The sequence below is a fragment of the Bombina bombina genome, chromosome 4 (genome assembly GCF_027579735.1).
Source record: "Bombina bombina isolate aBomBom1 chromosome 4, aBomBom1.pri, whole genome shotgun sequence".
Lineage (NCBI taxonomy): Eukaryota > Metazoa > Chordata > Amphibia > Anura > Bombinatoridae > Bombina > Bombina bombina.
In genome coordinates this window covers 1,040,793,767-1,040,811,348 of record NC_069502.1, presented here as the reverse complement: position 1 = coordinate 1,040,811,348, position 17,582 = coordinate 1,040,793,767, and the positions used below count along the sequence as shown (strand labels likewise).

Sequence of the window (17,582 nt, the reverse complement as noted above, 5' to 3'; positions counted from 1 at the left end):
GGCCTGTAAGGGGATCAAACCGGACGCCCATCTCAGTACAGTGAGAGGTGTTGCTTGGCGCCTAGGGCCTGCGGAAAGTAGACTCTTCTGCAAATGCTGTCTGTCAAGAAATAATCACAAGGGACATATATTCTATTGTACCAGCTGTTCAATACACAGGCTGAGAAAGTCTTGCTTATCTAAGATATATACCACACTACAATGTACCACCTATGAATCCTGGTCATCAGCTGCACCTTATTTTTTGCATTAACGGGCTGTGAGGTATAATACATATATTTTAAAGTGCCCTATTTTACTGTCATACCTTGTTAAATATGTCTCCTAAAAAAGGCAATAAATCAGACAAGCCACTTAAAAAACAAGCTGCAACAACCCCGTCTGTTAACAATTTTTTCAAGCATCTAGACACATCTGCTAAAAAGATCGCTGCCCAGCAGGACACTAGAACTGACGCCTCTTCTGCCTCGTCTGAGCCGGAGGGAGAAGGCCCAGAATCTGCTATCTCTGTCCCTAGGGCTCTTCTGGACTCCCTACCTTCTAAAAAAGACTTCTCCAACCTGATTTGTCAGGTCAAACAGTGCATAAGGGAGGAAATCTCCGAAATTAAAAAAGATCTTTCAGACATGGGTCTTAGGGTGGAGAAGCTGGAGGATAGCACGGACCTCGCCAGCTCAAATATCACTTTTCTTAGATCTAAAGTTGCAGCACAAGATGAATCCATATTACAAATGGAGAACAAGCTGGATGACTTGGAAAACCGAAGCCGTCGTGGCAATATTAGGATTAGGGGAATACCAGAGTCTATTCCACCGACAGAATTAGAGAATTATTTGCAAGAACTCCTTACACATATCATAGGAGTGGAACCCGAAGCCACGATAGCCTTAGATAGATTCCACAGAGCCTTACGAGCAAAGCCACTGGGAGATCAACCTCCAAGGGATGTTATTGTTAAAGTAACAAGCTATCAGATCAAAGAGGAGATTATGAAAAAGGCACGCCAGAAATACCCACTCAGATTCAGAGCTGAATCTATCCAACTATATGAAGATTTGACACCTAGAACTCTGCAGAAAAGAAGGGAGTTTAAATACTTCACTGCCAAGCTGAGACAACGCAAGATTGCATACAGATGGGGTCACCCATTCAACCTACAAATACCTTGGAAAGGCAAAAGATTAATCTGCAATTCCACAGCAGACATCCTACGAGTCTGTAAAGACCTGGATATCTCACCACCATCCCCACAAGATGAAGGAAACAGAGAGATTGCGGAGAAGAGTTACCCTGCACCGCCACTACCACAGAGACCTGAATGGAAAAAGATCCCAACAAAGTCCGTGACTCCAGACATCCAGAGCTCTGACTGTTTGCCCAGGATGGGAAAATGAACTCCCAGCCTTTTGAATCAGTTATTAATGTCCATTTAGTTTAGTTTTCTCTTCCTTTTTTTTTTTTTTTTTGGTGAGGGGCTCCTGTTGGGGATTTGCCCTCATTGCATGGGCCTCATATGCCGTGGCCCTTCCCGGAATTTTAAGAAGGGGGGGGGCCGCGGCGGTTGGGACCCAGTTGGTAGCTCCAGAGGCGGTTGAACCCCTTGACTGGAGATCTGGACAAAATCGTATGAAGACAGGTATGAGATAAACTGTTTGAACAATGCTGTCTTTCTCAAGGTGTCAACTGTTGTATACATATGCTCAAACTGATGTATGTGATGACATGTTCTCTTACTTCTTACGTTTATACTGTAGAAACTTATTCTATGTAGTAGAATCTCTGATATTACACACCCCATACGGCTAGTTATGCCACATACATAAAGCTAAAGTTAACATTTGTTGCCCGCTAGGGGTTTGTGTTCTCCCTTTTAAAAGAATACTAAATTTAGTTTTTTATGTTTGCACCAGTTGTGCTATTTTCTTTTGGATTATGTTATGCTTTTCCTGCCTACAACGCCACCACCATTGGGTATTCCACATTACACGAATGATTTCATATGATAGTTATTTTCCTCTGACTAAATGGCCAATACTACCTATCTGTGAAAATCCAAAATCAGAAACTAGCGATTATGTCACCAGGTACTGACACTCAACACATACAAATTCTCACTCAAAATGTGAGAGGCTTTAATAGTCCTAACAAAAGGAACCTAGCTCTTCGGGACCTTCATAGAAGAGGGGGGAAAATACTCCTACTTCAGGAAACCCACTTTAAAACCGGGAAGGTACCCAACTTCTTGTCCTCTCACTTCACGCAACATTTTCACAGTACAAACACACGTAAGAAAATTAATGGTGTTAGTATATTAATTCATCGATCAATCCCTTTTAAACTTCAGTCTTTAGATAGGGATAAAGAGGGTAGATATTTGGGTATAATGGGTCTGTTATATGGTAAGCCAGTAACCATTATCAATTTATACTGCCCCAATAATGGACAAGACCGCTTTTTCTCTAGCTGTACTAACAAAATATTAGATTTAGTTAAGGGCCCCTTGATTGTAGCAGGTGACTTAAATACCCCCTTAGTGCCAGAATTAGATAGCTCTAACCCAGCTACTCGCCATAACCAAAAATTGCTTAGCTCTATATGGAGGGATATTAAGAAGATGACACTCCATGATACCTGGAGATACACACACCCACAAACTAGAGACTATACTTTTTTCTCTAACCCGCAGAAAAGCTATTCAAGGCTTGATTACATTTTAGTGGACCATATGGCTCTATCTTTAATAAAACACGCTAATATTAGACACACGGTATGGTCCGATCATTCCATGGTAGAATGTAAGATAGCTTGGCCTTCGGCCCCCGTCAAGCCATTTACGTGGCGATTGGATAACGTTCTTCTCTCAGATTCTAAAGTGAGAGAGTCATTTGCAGAATATTTAGATACTTATTTTACCCTCAATAGCTCAACAGAAGTTGGTCCTACAACGGTATGGGAAGCTCATAAGGCTTACATTAGGGGGGAGTTTATCAAACTCAAAGCCTATAAACGTAAACAATCCCTTAATGAATACATCACATTAGCTCAGGGAGTTTCGGAGGCTGACCTAGCTCTGAAGCTTCATCCTGAAGACCAAGCACTCGTTGACAATTTGCGGGAAAAGAGGGAGGCTCTCAATAAACATTTACAAATTGAATCGCAGAGATACCAATTGTACATAAAACAAAAATACTATGGGGAAGGAAATAAATCTGGGAAACTTTTGGCAAGGACCTTAAAAAAACAGCAGGCCAGCTCATATGTACATTCCCTCAAAACTACTCACAACACTTCACTCGAAGACACGAGATCCATAGGTAAATCATTTAAAGATTTCTACCACAGACTCTACAACTTGTTCCCTAACAGACAGTTGACATCCCACCAGATGAAATGTGAGTCTTACTTAGACACTGTGACTCTCCCCAAGCTCACAGTAGACGAGGCAGCCCTGCTAGAGACCCCAATCTCCAAAAGGGAAATATTAGAAGCTATAAAAGAATTAAAACCAGAGAAAGCCCCAGGCCCAGATGGCTTTAGTAATAGGTACTATAAGGTTTTTAGTCCCCAACTTGTTCCCCACCTGCATACTTTATTTAACCAGATTTCGGAATCCGTTACATTCCCAGAGACTATGTTGCAGGCTCATATATCAGTGCTCCCCAAACCCGGTAAAAAACCAGAGACTCCAGCAAATTTTAGGCCGATTTCTTTGTTAAATGTAGATCTCAAGTTATACGCAAAAATTTTAGCAAATAGGATTAATAAATTATTACCAGCTTTGATTCATTATGATCAGGTAGGGTTCGTCCCACAGAGGGAAGCCAAGGATAATATAGGTAAAGTTTTAAATTTATTAGAATACCTTAAAAAATCAAACGTCTCCTCGGTCTATCTATCGACTGATGCCGAAAAGGCGTTTGATAGATTAGATTGGACTTTTCTACAAATTACACTCCAGAAATTTGGCTTTCCCAAGACCTTTATTCAAAAAATAATTGCATTATACTCTAATCCCTCTGCCCCGGTTAGGGTTAATGGGGTGCTCTCTGACCAGTTTGAAATTAGAAATGGCACGAGGCAGGGCTGCCCGCTCTCACCCATTCTCTTCATATTGTCCCTAGAACCACTAGCTATAAAATTGCGTGAGCACCCCAACATAAAAGGCATTGACATCCAAGGGGAAAATTATAAATTGGCAATATTCGCCGATGACATACTTATGACCCTATCAGACCCAATACACTCCTTACCACACGTTCAACACGAACTACAAGCTTACGGCGCGGTGTCAAACTTTCTGATAAATACTAATAAATCAGAACTGTATCCAATCAACCTCTCAGAAGAGGAGATACAGGAGATTAACCGCTCCTTCCCATATAAAATTCAGTCTAGAGCATTGAAGTATTTGGGGATTTTCCTCTCTAAAGATATGGAGACTTTACGAAAATTGAATTATGGCCGTCTACTGGAGGAATATCAATACTTGATATCTTCTTGGCTCCCTAAACAGAATATTTCCTGGTTAGGGAGAATAGCTGCCGCGAAAATGACCTTGTTACCCAAAGCCCTTTATATCATGCAAGCATTACCAATACCGGGGGTCTCAACAGACATTAGTAAATTACAAAACATCATAGACACTTACATATGGCAAAGAAAACCACCTAGATTAGCAAAAAATACCCTTTATAGACTTAGGGAGGAGGGCGGGTTGGGGGTCCCAAACCTGCATTTTTATAAACTAGCGATTACTCTAAATAAAGTAGTGGAATGGTGTAGACAGGAAAATGGTTCTAATAAGAGAAGTGTCCATTTAGAGTCCCAACTTTTAAACACCTCCTGCATAGGCGAAATGTGCTGGGCACCCCATAAACCTCCATTAGAATTAATAGGAAAATACCCAATTATTAAAGAGACCTGGTCAACGTGGTTAAAAATACGTAATTCACATAAACAAGTCACTTCAAATTACTCACCTCTGACAACACTTTACCCAAATAGGGAAATTCAATTAGCCTCCTGGGGAAAACAACACCATCCAAACCTACCCACAAAACTATTGGACCACACACCAGTGTTTCTGTTGATGGATAGAGGGCATCTAAAACACAGAGATGAATTGCTATTACAAGGCACCGACCAATTCCGATCTTGGTTTGTGTACCACCAGGTTCGACACTATCTATCTATACATAAATTTAAACAGGATATGTTTAGAACACGTTCCACGTTTGAACGTATGTGCACATCACAGCAACCCATCAAAAAAGTTATTTCTATAATGTATAAAGACATTCTTAAATCACACTACCACACTAAGCCAAACTACACATATAGATGGGAAAAAGAACTGGGGATAGAAATTCCTCATAAAAAATGGGTGACATGGTTCCAGGCGACGGCTAAATCAGCACATTCAGTGACAGCTCTTGAAACAAATATCAAGATTCTTACTAGGTGGTACCTGACCCCCAGCAAATTAAAACATATGTTTCCAAATGCTAGTAACAGGTGTTGGAGAGGGTGTGATCAAGAAGGAACGATGTACCATATATGGTGGGAATGCAATTTGATACACACTTTTTGGATACATATTCACAAACTAATTGGTAAAATCATTGGGGTCGATTTGGTCCTCTCACCGGAGGGGGTTCTGTTTAATGCCAGGCCGAGTATTCCCTGTAAAATTAGAAGGAACCTCTACCAAATTTTATTAAATGCTGCAAAAAGGCTTATCCCACAGCACTGGAAGAAGGCCCAACCTCCCACGATCGCCAACTGGTTAGACTTAGTAAAGAGTACCCTAGTCTTGGAGAGGTTATATTACCTTAGAACAGGTGGTATAGATACTTATCATGATATGATATTTTTATGGGAACAATTCTTATATGGTGAGAACACATCAGATAGATAAATGGTTATAAAAGAGAGGGGAAATATAGATACACATCTGATAATAAAAAGTTTAGGTGGTGGTTTGTTCATGGCAGGCTGTTTACTTGGATATGTATTGTTTTGATTTACTCAATCATTTGAATGCTCATTGTATTTACATGTTTTTCTTTGAGATTATGGCCACGCTAAGGTTGATGCTAACTTCAGAAAAACTTCTTGGACTTTTGTATTAGCTGGACTTGGAGATAGAGATAAATTCTCAGAACTTATTTCTTTTTAGCCAAATGCTTGAGTCATAATATGAGCACACCGGATTGGTTTATAACGGTAACAAATGTGGCTATATAATTGAAATTGTACCTCCTAGGCCTGTTTTTGAATGTACACAAAGGCAAAATTGTTTCAACCTTTCTACTCCTGACATGTTGTACATCTGATTTACTGTTTTTCTGTTTATTTTGTTTTGAAAAATAATAAAAGAAATAAAATATAAAAAAAAAAAAAAAAAACTAAATGCCACATATATACACAACATCTCAAATATCCAAATGGCAAACATATAGAGGACTCCCTTCAATTGGAGAAACATTTAGAAAATATTATGCCAATCTGTATAACCTCTTCCCACACAGAAATATGCCTAAACACAAAGAAGATTGCTAAGAATATCTTAAGTCAATACAAATACCGCATATAACTCCAGAAATGGAGGAAACTCTTAATATGCCAATTGGGATAGATGAACTTAAAGCCGCAATCAAAACCAGATTGTGGGTAATACTATAAAATGTTTAAAGAAATACTTTGCCCACATTAATTAACATTATTTCAAAACATAGATCTAGACAATCCATTCCCTCCAAGCATGCTTGAAGCACACATAAGTGACCTACCAAAACCTGGTAAAAGCCCAGATCAACCAGCCCACTTTAGACCCATTTCCCTACTTAATGTTGATTTGAAAATATATTCTAAAATATGGGCCAACAGACTCAACTCCATCTTACCTCATATTATACATCAAGACCCTTTTAGGATTCGTACAGGGGAGGGAAGCAAGGGATAATACTATTAAAAGTCTACAACTAATTCATCATGTCACTAAAAATCATATTCCCTCAGTCCTCCTGTCGACAGATGCCAAAAAGGCATTCAGCAGGCTGGACTGGACTTTTCAATTTATTACCTTACAAAAATTCGGACTTCCACATAATTTCCTTTCCAAAATTGTTGCACTTTCTCCATTTTGAACGGGACTAGACAGGGCTGCCCCCTTTCGCCATTATTGTTCGTTAGAAATCCTAGCTATTCAAATTCGACAACATTCTCAAATAAAAGGCATCCTCTTAGAAACTGGAACACATAAATTGGCATTATTTGCTGATGACCTACTACTTTTTTTAACAACGCCTATGACCTCACTACCACCGACTATGGCAAATTGTCTAATTATTCCATAATTTTTAATAAATCAGAAGTTCTCCCCTTACAAATGACTGAATAAGATAAAACTCACATATCATTGACTACTCTTTTATAATGGCTACGCAAGCATTGGAAAATTTGGGTAATTACCTGACACCCAAATATTCATAACTTTTTAAACTTAACTATGAAAGATCTAACCAGGAATTTTCCCAGTTAACAAATGAATGGCTTCTTAAACCAATTTTGTGGTTGGGCAGAAACAATCCTGTAAAAATGACCCTCCTTCAAAAAATACAGTATTTCAGACTGTACCTATCCCACTACCAAAGACATTCCTTCCACAACTACAAAACACTTTAAACTCATACAACTGGAAACACAGACCACCAAGAGTAGCTAAGACTACATTATATCTTCCCAAATAACAAGAAGGACTGGGAGTTCCAGATCTCCAGACTTATAGATCTGCTACTATCCTAACCAGGATTATATACTGGGGTCAATATGGTAACCTTTCTACCAAAGAATGTATTACGATCGAACAAGATCTTATTAAATATCCACAATTGGGCAGCCTCTGTTGGCTACCTCCACATCTCAGGCCATAAACAATTGGCCTACATCCAAATATCAAATAAACTTTTGACACATGGGATAAGATCATACATAAATATGTCAATCTATCAAATATCCCCTCGCCTCTAACCCCTATTCTATACAACCCAGAATTACCAATAGGGAAGAATCATGTAAATATAGACATTACCAACATTATTAAGCTTATACCCATATCTAACAATGGAATCCGCCAAACTCATGCCATTGGAACAAATACAAGACTTAGGGGACAAAATCTTTAAGAAATTGATCCATTATCACCAATTAGCGCATTATATGCAACATTATAAAAAAAACATTCTTACAACATCCACAGACACCTTTTGAATTATTATATAGTGCAAGTAACCCACCTAAACACTCAGTATCCCTAATATACAAAATGTTATTATCACCACAACACCAAAATCAACCATCATATACGAGAAAAAGGCAGACTTATCTACCCTACCAGCTATTGCAAGCTGACTGGAACTCTATATCACACTCATCACATTCAACGCCAATGTTAGAAACAAATTATAAACTCCTTTTACAATGGTATTTAATACCACAAAGGTTAAAACACATATTTTCTCAGGTATCAGATAAATGCTGGAGGAAATGTGGACAAACAGGAACACTTTACCATATTTGGTGGGACTGCCCAAGAATTAAAAAATATTGGGAAGAAGTGAGGACTCATATAAAACACCCTTTTTAATGTAACTGGCCACTAGACCCACTAATATCTTTAATCAACATATTTCCCAAACCACAATCAAAATTACATGCTAAACTATACCACATTATCTTTAACAGCACTAAACAACTTATACCAAGACTGTGGAAACGGATAGAATCCCTACTATACAAACATGGCAACCACAAATAACGACAAATCTTTCTCTCGAAAGATACTTTTATATGTCCACTAATAGATTGGAAGTCTTCCATGATATGATTTTTCTTTGGGAAACGAACCCACAAAATCCCCCAGGTAGATCATAGAGGAATAGGTGTAGACACATTAGATCACACTTCTCCCTACTTAACTCCACACATATAACATTCACAGCTAGCCCAAAGAAATCCTTCTTAAACATCTAAATAAACCATTCAACTCCTATAGCATTTACAATTCCTACATACTCATGGTTAAAAAAAACAATGTGAAATCCATATATCTTATAAAATAATAAAGATTTTCAGTATTGATTGATAACTGTCCACCTACCTAAAGCTATTTGTGATGCAACAACAGTGTTGTTTTGTTTATATTTATGTACCAGTAAAATGTTACATTTTGATTATATCATTTTTATTTTTATTTTGGAAATATTGTATTTCACACTGTATTTTTCATGTAATGCCAATTTCCTCATGAATAAATAGTTAAAAAAAAAAAAAAAAAACCTGCATGTTCTATCTGAATCATTAAAGTTTAATTTTGACTTTACTGACCATTTAAGGGTATCCTAATATGTGCACAATTAGACTGACTACACCATGGGTTAATCACTTATTCCAATCAAAGGACAAATTAAATCCTGGCTTACTGAGGGAGACAGAGATAGGTTTGCTCATTCCCATTCTACACTATACCATATTGCAGTAGTCTTTTACAACAAGTACTTACCTTCTTTTTTGTGTGTAATATTTAATAAACTAAACCTTCTAAGCATTTATTTAACTGAATGTTAAAGGGACATGAAACCCAACATTTTTCTTTCATGATTCAAATAGAGAATGCAATTTAAAACAACTCTCCAATTAACTTCTTTGATCGAATTTGTTTTGATTTCTTGGTATCCTTTATTAAAAAGCAAACCTAGGTAGGCTCAAGAGCTGAAAGCTAACTGTATTTTGCCTCTTGTCATTGGCTTACCAATGTGTTCAGCTAGTTCCCAGAAGTGCATTGCTGCTCCTTCATTAAAGGATACCAAGAGTTTGAAGCAAAATTGATAATAGAAGTAAATTGGAATGTTAATTAAAAATATTTGTTTTTTCTAAGTCATAAAATAAAAAAATAAAACTGTGGGGTTTCATGTCACTTTAATGCAGAACATGCATTAATAAAATGGTGTTAAATTAGATCTGCTGATTGGTGGAAAAGCGCATTTAACTTGGGCTGGTGAGGAATTGGGAAACCTGTTTCTGTTACAAGACTTGGCTTTACTCATACATCTTTTGTTATTTACAGCTTCAAAAGATTTATACATTAATTAATTGTTGGCTTATATTAGTATAGGTATTATAGTTATACCAGGCACCTTTATAACAATTTGTAGTTCTTCCATAAACTAGTTACAATACAGTAGTTTTGCCGTTTACAAAGCATATTTGACTTTGAAGTCATATCTAGTTCAGAAAAGCAATTCCTATTAATTTAGCCCTTATCAAGCTCAATATAGCAACCTGTTTAGTGTACAGATATAGATTAATATAGCAACCATCTTATATACTTTACTGTATATTACATACTTGCTTTTTGTTTTAGTATGTTGAAAAACTGCATCATGCTGCTATTGGGTCAAATTTTTTAAAGTTACATTTATGTTAGTTCAACAGTTTTAAATAATACATTTTCAATTTATAGCAGATTAGTTAAAGAGATGACTAGATAGTCAGATACAGAGATTATATACAAAGAGATCATTAGATAAATAACTGAGAATTAAGAAACATTTAGCTTTGTTTATAAATCAGTAATTTACATAATCATAGATCATCATAACTTACACATGGGGCTCCATGTACTAAGCAGTCAGCGAGCTACCCGCAACAAATCTCGCGTCAAAATTCGCAAACTGATATGTACAAAGCCGTCAATTATGTTAAAACTCGCATCTTTAAAATTGCGAGCGTACTTATCCGCCAAACCTCGCTACCGCTCCATTTTTCACTGTAATTAGACACATTTGACCACCAACTCACCAAAAACGAATGTACTAAAAAATCTATTTGTCCGCTCGCTACAATTTCCGCTCCCACCTCGTTATTTTTGCCTCGCCACCTTTTAGGTGGCGGGCAAGGTACAAAACAATAGGAAAGTCAATCTAGACGCCAGTCTAGACATATATAAAAGGCAGTAATATCAGCATTGTACTTACAGCATAACTGGCGTCTAATTTGTCTCTCATTTCCATGTACATAAATTGCGCCCAATTTGTCGACTGTAATTAAAGAGTAATCTATATTTTAAATTTGTATTGTATAGTTGTCAATCTTTATAATTATTTTTATATTAATATTTATATATTATCAGATCCAGATGATGCCATATCCAAATTGTAAATAAATATTACAAAAATAACGCTCTGTTATCACTCTTCAAAAAATTTTGAACAATAATAAAGTTGTTTAGATAAGTTGAACTTTTATAGGAGCAAAATTCTATTCCCGCGACTACTATGATGTTCATGACACCTTGCATGTCACGTGTTAATAATTGGCCAGACAATTCAACTGAAAGTTAAGTACATCAGCTTAGTCGCGGCGAGCGAGGCGTCAAATTTATCAACAATCCGCAACTGCTCGCAGCGGGCTAGACTTGTCTATTTATTGGGGGAATATTAGTACATAGCGACAGTGGACACCATTTCGCCCGCGGCGAGTAACGGCGAGTTTATCCGCGTCTACAATGACGGATGAATTGACGGCTTAGTACATGGAGCCCATGGTCAGGAGAAGCCAGGCATCTGACCTTGAAACTGTAGCATGCCGGCATACCAAGCAACTAAGCAAGCTTGGACAAAGGCATTCAGCAAGTTTTTTTTTTTAGATCAGAAATGAATTATTATTTAAAAAAAAAAAAAAAAATCTATAGTTTCTAAAAAAAAATACAGAATGACTGTGAAAATAAAATAATGTTTTGCAGATGATGTGTCAATTGCTTGTGAGCATTACTTTTTTAGAACATGTTTAAAATATTCTTTCCATGAAAATAATGTCATGAGTAAAATCCATATTGTTTGCTACAACATCATGCAACAATAGGCTGTGCATATTCATTTGATGCTCACACATAGGGCTCCATGTATTAAAAGGTGAGCGGACAAGCTTCTCAAATTGAGAAATTGTCTGCTCGCCTTTGCAACATACGCCAGCGGATCCTGTTTGTCCGCTGCCCGTATGTATCACTACACGCTCAAGTGAGTATGTAAAGTCCTCCCCTTCTCTTGCACGACCAGTTGCATCAGAGAAGGGTCTTTCAATCACCCTGAGCGAGCGAGTTTGAATCTAATGACCGCAGCTTCTTACATAGCAGGATGCAGGCTGGCCTGGGCGAAAATGCCCCGCAAGTGCTCCGAAGCAGCTTACAATGCTTAGTACATGGAGCCCATAATCGTTATTTAAAGGGACAGTATACACTCATTTCATTATAACTGCATGTAATACACACTACTATAAAGAATAAGATGCACAGATACTGATATAAAAATCCAGTATAAAATGGTTTAAAAACTTACTTAGAAGCTTTCAGTTTAGCTCTGTTGAAAAGATAACTGGAAAGCCCACTGCAAGTGGTAAATAAGACCCCCCCCCCCCCCTTCTTTTGCATATGAAAAGACCCTTTACACAAACAGGAGCAAGCTGGAGAAGGTAGCTGACGGTATTCAAATAAAACTTTGGGACTTGGTTAGGAGTCTGAAAATCAGAGCAATGTTATTTAAAAATAAGCAAAACTAAAACATTTAAAAAAAAAAAAAAAAAAAAAAAAAACCTTTATGGGCTTTATAAATAGATCATCTACAAAACATTTATGCAAAGAAAAAATGAGTGTATAATGGCCCTTTAAAGGGTCATGAAACCCAAATTTTTTCTTTCATGATTCAAATAGAGTATACAATTTTAAACAACTTTCCAATAAAAAAAAGTTTAAAAGCATATCTAGATAGGCTCATGAGCTTGGCGCTTGGTGGCTGAACTTGTATGACCATTTTCATTGGCTTACAAATGTGTGCAGCAAGCTCCCAGGAGTGCATTGCTGCTCCTTCAATAAAATATACCAAGAGAATGAAGTAAAATTGATATCTGAATCTTTAAAGAAATTTTTGGGGTTTCATGTCCCTTTAACATATTTCAATAGAGGGCAAAATAAAAGCATGATTGGATCAATCTATGAACTCCCTAAGCCTTAGGTAGGACCATCTTGTTCTAAACCATATACCTCAAAACAGACCGAGACCATGGGCACAATCCCCAGTATATTTGAGGGTGTATATTGCCTTCTAATTTTAGTAGTGTGATGCTTGTGAATTAAAGCTGCTTGGGAATCTCTAACTCTTCAGAAAAAGGACATTGTTTTGTAATTATGAATTTCCCATAAGGATAAAACTATTTCACAGCCTCAGTTTATACATCACAGAATAGAATTCTGTCCATCTCTAGAGAACTTGCAGAGCACAGTGTTATGTGAATCAATAATGAATGCCACTGCATATTTTACTATGAAAGGCATTGTTTGCTTACTGAATAGAGAGGAAACAAACAAAACACAAGATGTCACTTGCTATTTATTTCTAAGAAAACAAAGTACTGTAATATATAGCACAGCACATTAAAGGGACACTGAACCCAAATTTTTTATTTCGTGATTCAGATAGAGCATGCAATTTTAAGCAACTTTCTAATTTACTCCTATTATCATTTTTTTTCGTTCTCTTGCTATCTTTATTTGAAAAAGAAGGCATCTAAGCTAAGGAGCCAGACAATTTTTGGTTCAGACCCTGGACAGCACTTGTTTATTGGTGGGTGAATGTATCTACCAATCAGCAAGAACAACCCAGGTTGTTCACCAAAAATGGGCCGGCATTTAAACTTACATTCTTGCTTTTCAAATAAAGATACCAAGAAAATGTCCCTTTAACATGGTTACAATTGAACATGTGTATCTAACTTTAAAAAAAAAAAAAAAAAAAACTTAAATGTGAGTTAACAGTAAATACCTTTACCACTTCCAGTAACAGTTGCACATAAACTGTAAAAATTCTGCTGTTAAAAAATATCAGCGGCCATATACTGACAGCAGGGGTATTAAAGGGACACTAGACACTTCTTTCTTTTATATAAAAATTGTTTTTTGTCCCATGCTCTCCAGAGAGACCAAAAAGCAAAATCTGTAACCGAGTATTCAAAATGCTGCAGATTGCTAAACCACCTATTTGATTTGCAGCACTTGCAGGTTAAATCTTTTGCTTTTTGTCTTTTCTAGAAACCATGGGACAAAAAAGCGTGAAGTGTTATCTTTTTTTTTTTTTTTTTTTTTTTATTAAAATGTATTTCCCGAGTAAACATAACTATTTGTTTTACAACATTGTGTCTCCTGCCGTTTGTTTTGTCTTATTATCATTCCTTTACCATTCAAAAAAATAGTATTTTGACACTGTTGGCTGTCAAAAATATTTTTGCCTGAAAAATGTTATTTAAGAATTTAAATTGAAACGAAGGGGTCGATGTCACACGCAGCAGATGCTGCATCGACGCCCCATCGTTTCTGGGTCGCCACAAATGGAAGTTAAGAAGCAGCGGTCATAAGACCGCTGCTCCTTAACTCGGACTGAAATCATCCCGATCCGATCGGGATGATTGATGGCCCCTGCTAGCGACCGATTGGCCTCGAGTGAGCAGGGGCAGCATTGCACAAGCATTTCGTGTTAAATGCAGACAGCGTATGCTTTAGTAAATCTACCCCTTATACTGCAAATTGGTTTTGTACCTCCTACTAAACTTCACTGGCTGATAAAGTTTTTTTGTGTAAAAAAACCAACTGAAATACATTTAAAATTCACACTCTTAGCTGAAATAAAAAAAAATTGCCCTTCCTCTCACAGAATGAACCGCATAAGAGATTAACCTGTCCTTTAAACTGTTCTTAAAGGGACATTTCTGTTGTTCTGCTATATAATAGAATGATGTATCATTCGTCTAAATGTTTTGAAAACAAATTAACATATTTTTTTTACTGCAATGGTTTATGAAATGCAAAACTCCATCCCTCATTTGCCATTTAGCGCTGCGGAATCTGTTGGCGCTCTACAAATAACCGATAATAATAATAATTTGGAGGAGCTAATTAGGGCTTTAGTCTCAAGACAACAAGGCTTACTATGATAATGATGTTAGTATAAAGTAAATTGATTTGCAGCTGCTATCGGCTATATCAAATTAGGGAAACATATGTAGCAAGGTTATCCTTGAAAATTCAGTAGGGTCCTTTTTAAATTTTGAGAATTACAAAATCCTCCATTTTTAGAGGTAAATTACATGAAAAAGGAGCACAATTAATAATGAGATTATATTGCAAACTTGTTTCATTACACATAACTAAACATTGTATATAAAAATATTAAGGTATTTACATTATGCAAACAATGTAATTTAGTGAGCATATTTTCATACTTCTCTTTTACAGTTGCAGGTCGAACTTGATCAGGAATATCAAGACAAATTCAAACGACTCCCCATGGAAATTCAAGAGTTTGTCCAAGAGGCAATGAAGGGAAAATTCAGCGATGATGGAGAGCATAGTTCAGCTTCCTGCATCCTTACGCCTGATAGTGGAAAATCTCCTGTTTCAGAGAATCACAAAAGTCAGGAGCATGAAGATGAAGTAGAAGAGGAAATGCCACAAAAAGCGTTTGACACTTCTCTTTAATGGGAAGGGAGGCAAAAGCCTGCCGTGTTTATTTTGTATTATCAGGGGCATGCCGGTTACACCTATTGTCTGCATTGTATAGCCCCTGGCTAGCTTTTATTGCAAGATGTTTACTGTGCCATGTGAGCGCACATAAGGAGAAGTTTTATGTCACATACAAAAGTAAAAAAACTCTCTATATTAGTATTCACTTATGTTAGTCTTGGTGCAAATTTGTGCAGCAGATAAGATGCACTTTGCGAAAAGCATCAAAAGGTATGTCTTGACAAAAGTGTTAAGGTAGAAACGTCACAGGAATGGTTAGTGAAGACTAACAGATGGTTGCCGAGCACACATTTTGCTTCGAAGAACAAGTGCATTGACCTCTAACCTATAATGTATGTTGCGTAAAAGAATAATTGGCCAGAACGGTTTTGTGACCTAACTGCACCTAAACAGTTGTAGGATTGTTTTATGTTTGCACTGAAATATTAAACCTTTTGCTTTGCAAGCACTGGCTGCTTGCTGTTTTTGATATTATACAGTATGTACCTGTAATATAACTGCTGCTGCAATTGCAGTTACTGGACAGTTTTTGAAGAGTTAGTGTAATTATAGTCAGAGTGAGTATCTGTCAAAATACATACCAGTGGGAGGAATTATAAGTACAAATGTTGGGGTGTAAAAAAGATATGCTGGTATTGATTTAGGGTTGGCTATAGCAAGGACAGAGAGGACAGTACAAATAAAACATTCTAACCATTGTTATTTTTTTTTAGAACAATAATAAATTATTGTTTATTAAAAAAAAACTACCATTTTTTTTCTGTGGCATTAGTGTTGTACTGTATAATGAAGTAGTCTTCGGATATAAATTTCAGAATTATATATAATATATATATATATTTTGCAGGATCAAAAATATTGTTTTTAACTATTTTTTTGTTTAATTTCCTAAAAATTGTAAAGGAAGTGGGAAAGAAATTTGGAGGGATAAAAAAAATATATTAAAATCTGGTGTTATATTTGGTTATATTTTATTTTGCACCTGCTGAAAAATAAATATATAACTCTTGTATTATTGTTAAATTAATACTGATTGCCTGTTTTCATCAATATAATATAGACTATAAACATTCTTAATTTTAATAACAAGATAGCATCGTTACTAAACATTTTAACATAACTTAAGTTATCTAACAATTGCTACAAAATAAAATAAATTGAAAAAACTATCTAGAAAAAAAAAATTAAATGTGTATCTTTAACTTAAATTACATTTTAATATATTTAAATTGAACCATGGTTTTTCACCATACTGATCATTTATTTACAGTATTTATATATTTTGAAAGTATAATAAGCTCAAATTAAATTGTCTACATAACAGATTTTTTTTTATTACTCTTTATTTTACCTTTGTAATTTTAATGACAATAAATTGTTGGCAACTTATGATTAATATGAAATGGTTTAGGACCAAACCATATTGCAGTGATCCTAGGTATCAATTTACCTTTGCTTACAAGTGTTATTTTAAAAAAAAAATGCAAATGTAGAAAGAAGAAGAAATATTGACATGAGTTAGAGGGATTTTCTTTATGCTGTTACATTTGTAAATGGAAGATACTTTGTACAATTTTTCTCTATTATGTGTCAAATCCACAAAACGTCACTGAAGGGGCATCAAAATAAGTAGGACATTGTATTTAAACATATTTTCTTTTGCATATTCAATTTAATTGTATCACTTGTGTGCTTCCTATTCTCATTGGTTTATAAAGACAAATCCCACACCTGTATTAGTGAAGAACACATCTTATTGAGCCTGGCACGAAAAAAGGTTTATTCAGAATAGGATTTTTTTAATATATGTATAAATTATATATATAAATACTTTCCTTCCATCTGAAAATAATCCTGACACTGCCTCCTTCAATCAGGGTACTGTGGCAATGCAGCCAATTAGAGGCCATGTCAAACTAGCTGTTATATTCTATGGACTCACTCTTCAAAGGAG

General features: G+C 36.1%; 1 protein-coding gene across 2 annotated transcripts in view; it reads left to right on the top strand.

The window, feature by feature from the left end:
- Positions 1 to 16,951, top strand: part of PLCB1 (phospholipase C beta 1) — a 1,466,985-nt gene extending 1,450,034 nt beyond the window's left edge. The window contains exon 32 of one of the 2 annotated variants that reach the window (XM_053712164.1): positions 15,347 to 16,951. In XM_053712164.1, coding sequence (XP_053568139.1) covers positions 15,347 to 15,583 — 237 coding nt within the window. In that variant the 3' untranslated portion in view covers positions 15,584 to 16,951. Of the gene's footprint in view, positions 1 to 15,340 lie in introns of both variants that reach the window. The other variant, XM_053712163.1, reaches the window with a different exon arrangement.
- The last annotated feature ends 631 nt before the right edge of the window (positions 16,952 to 17,582 follow it).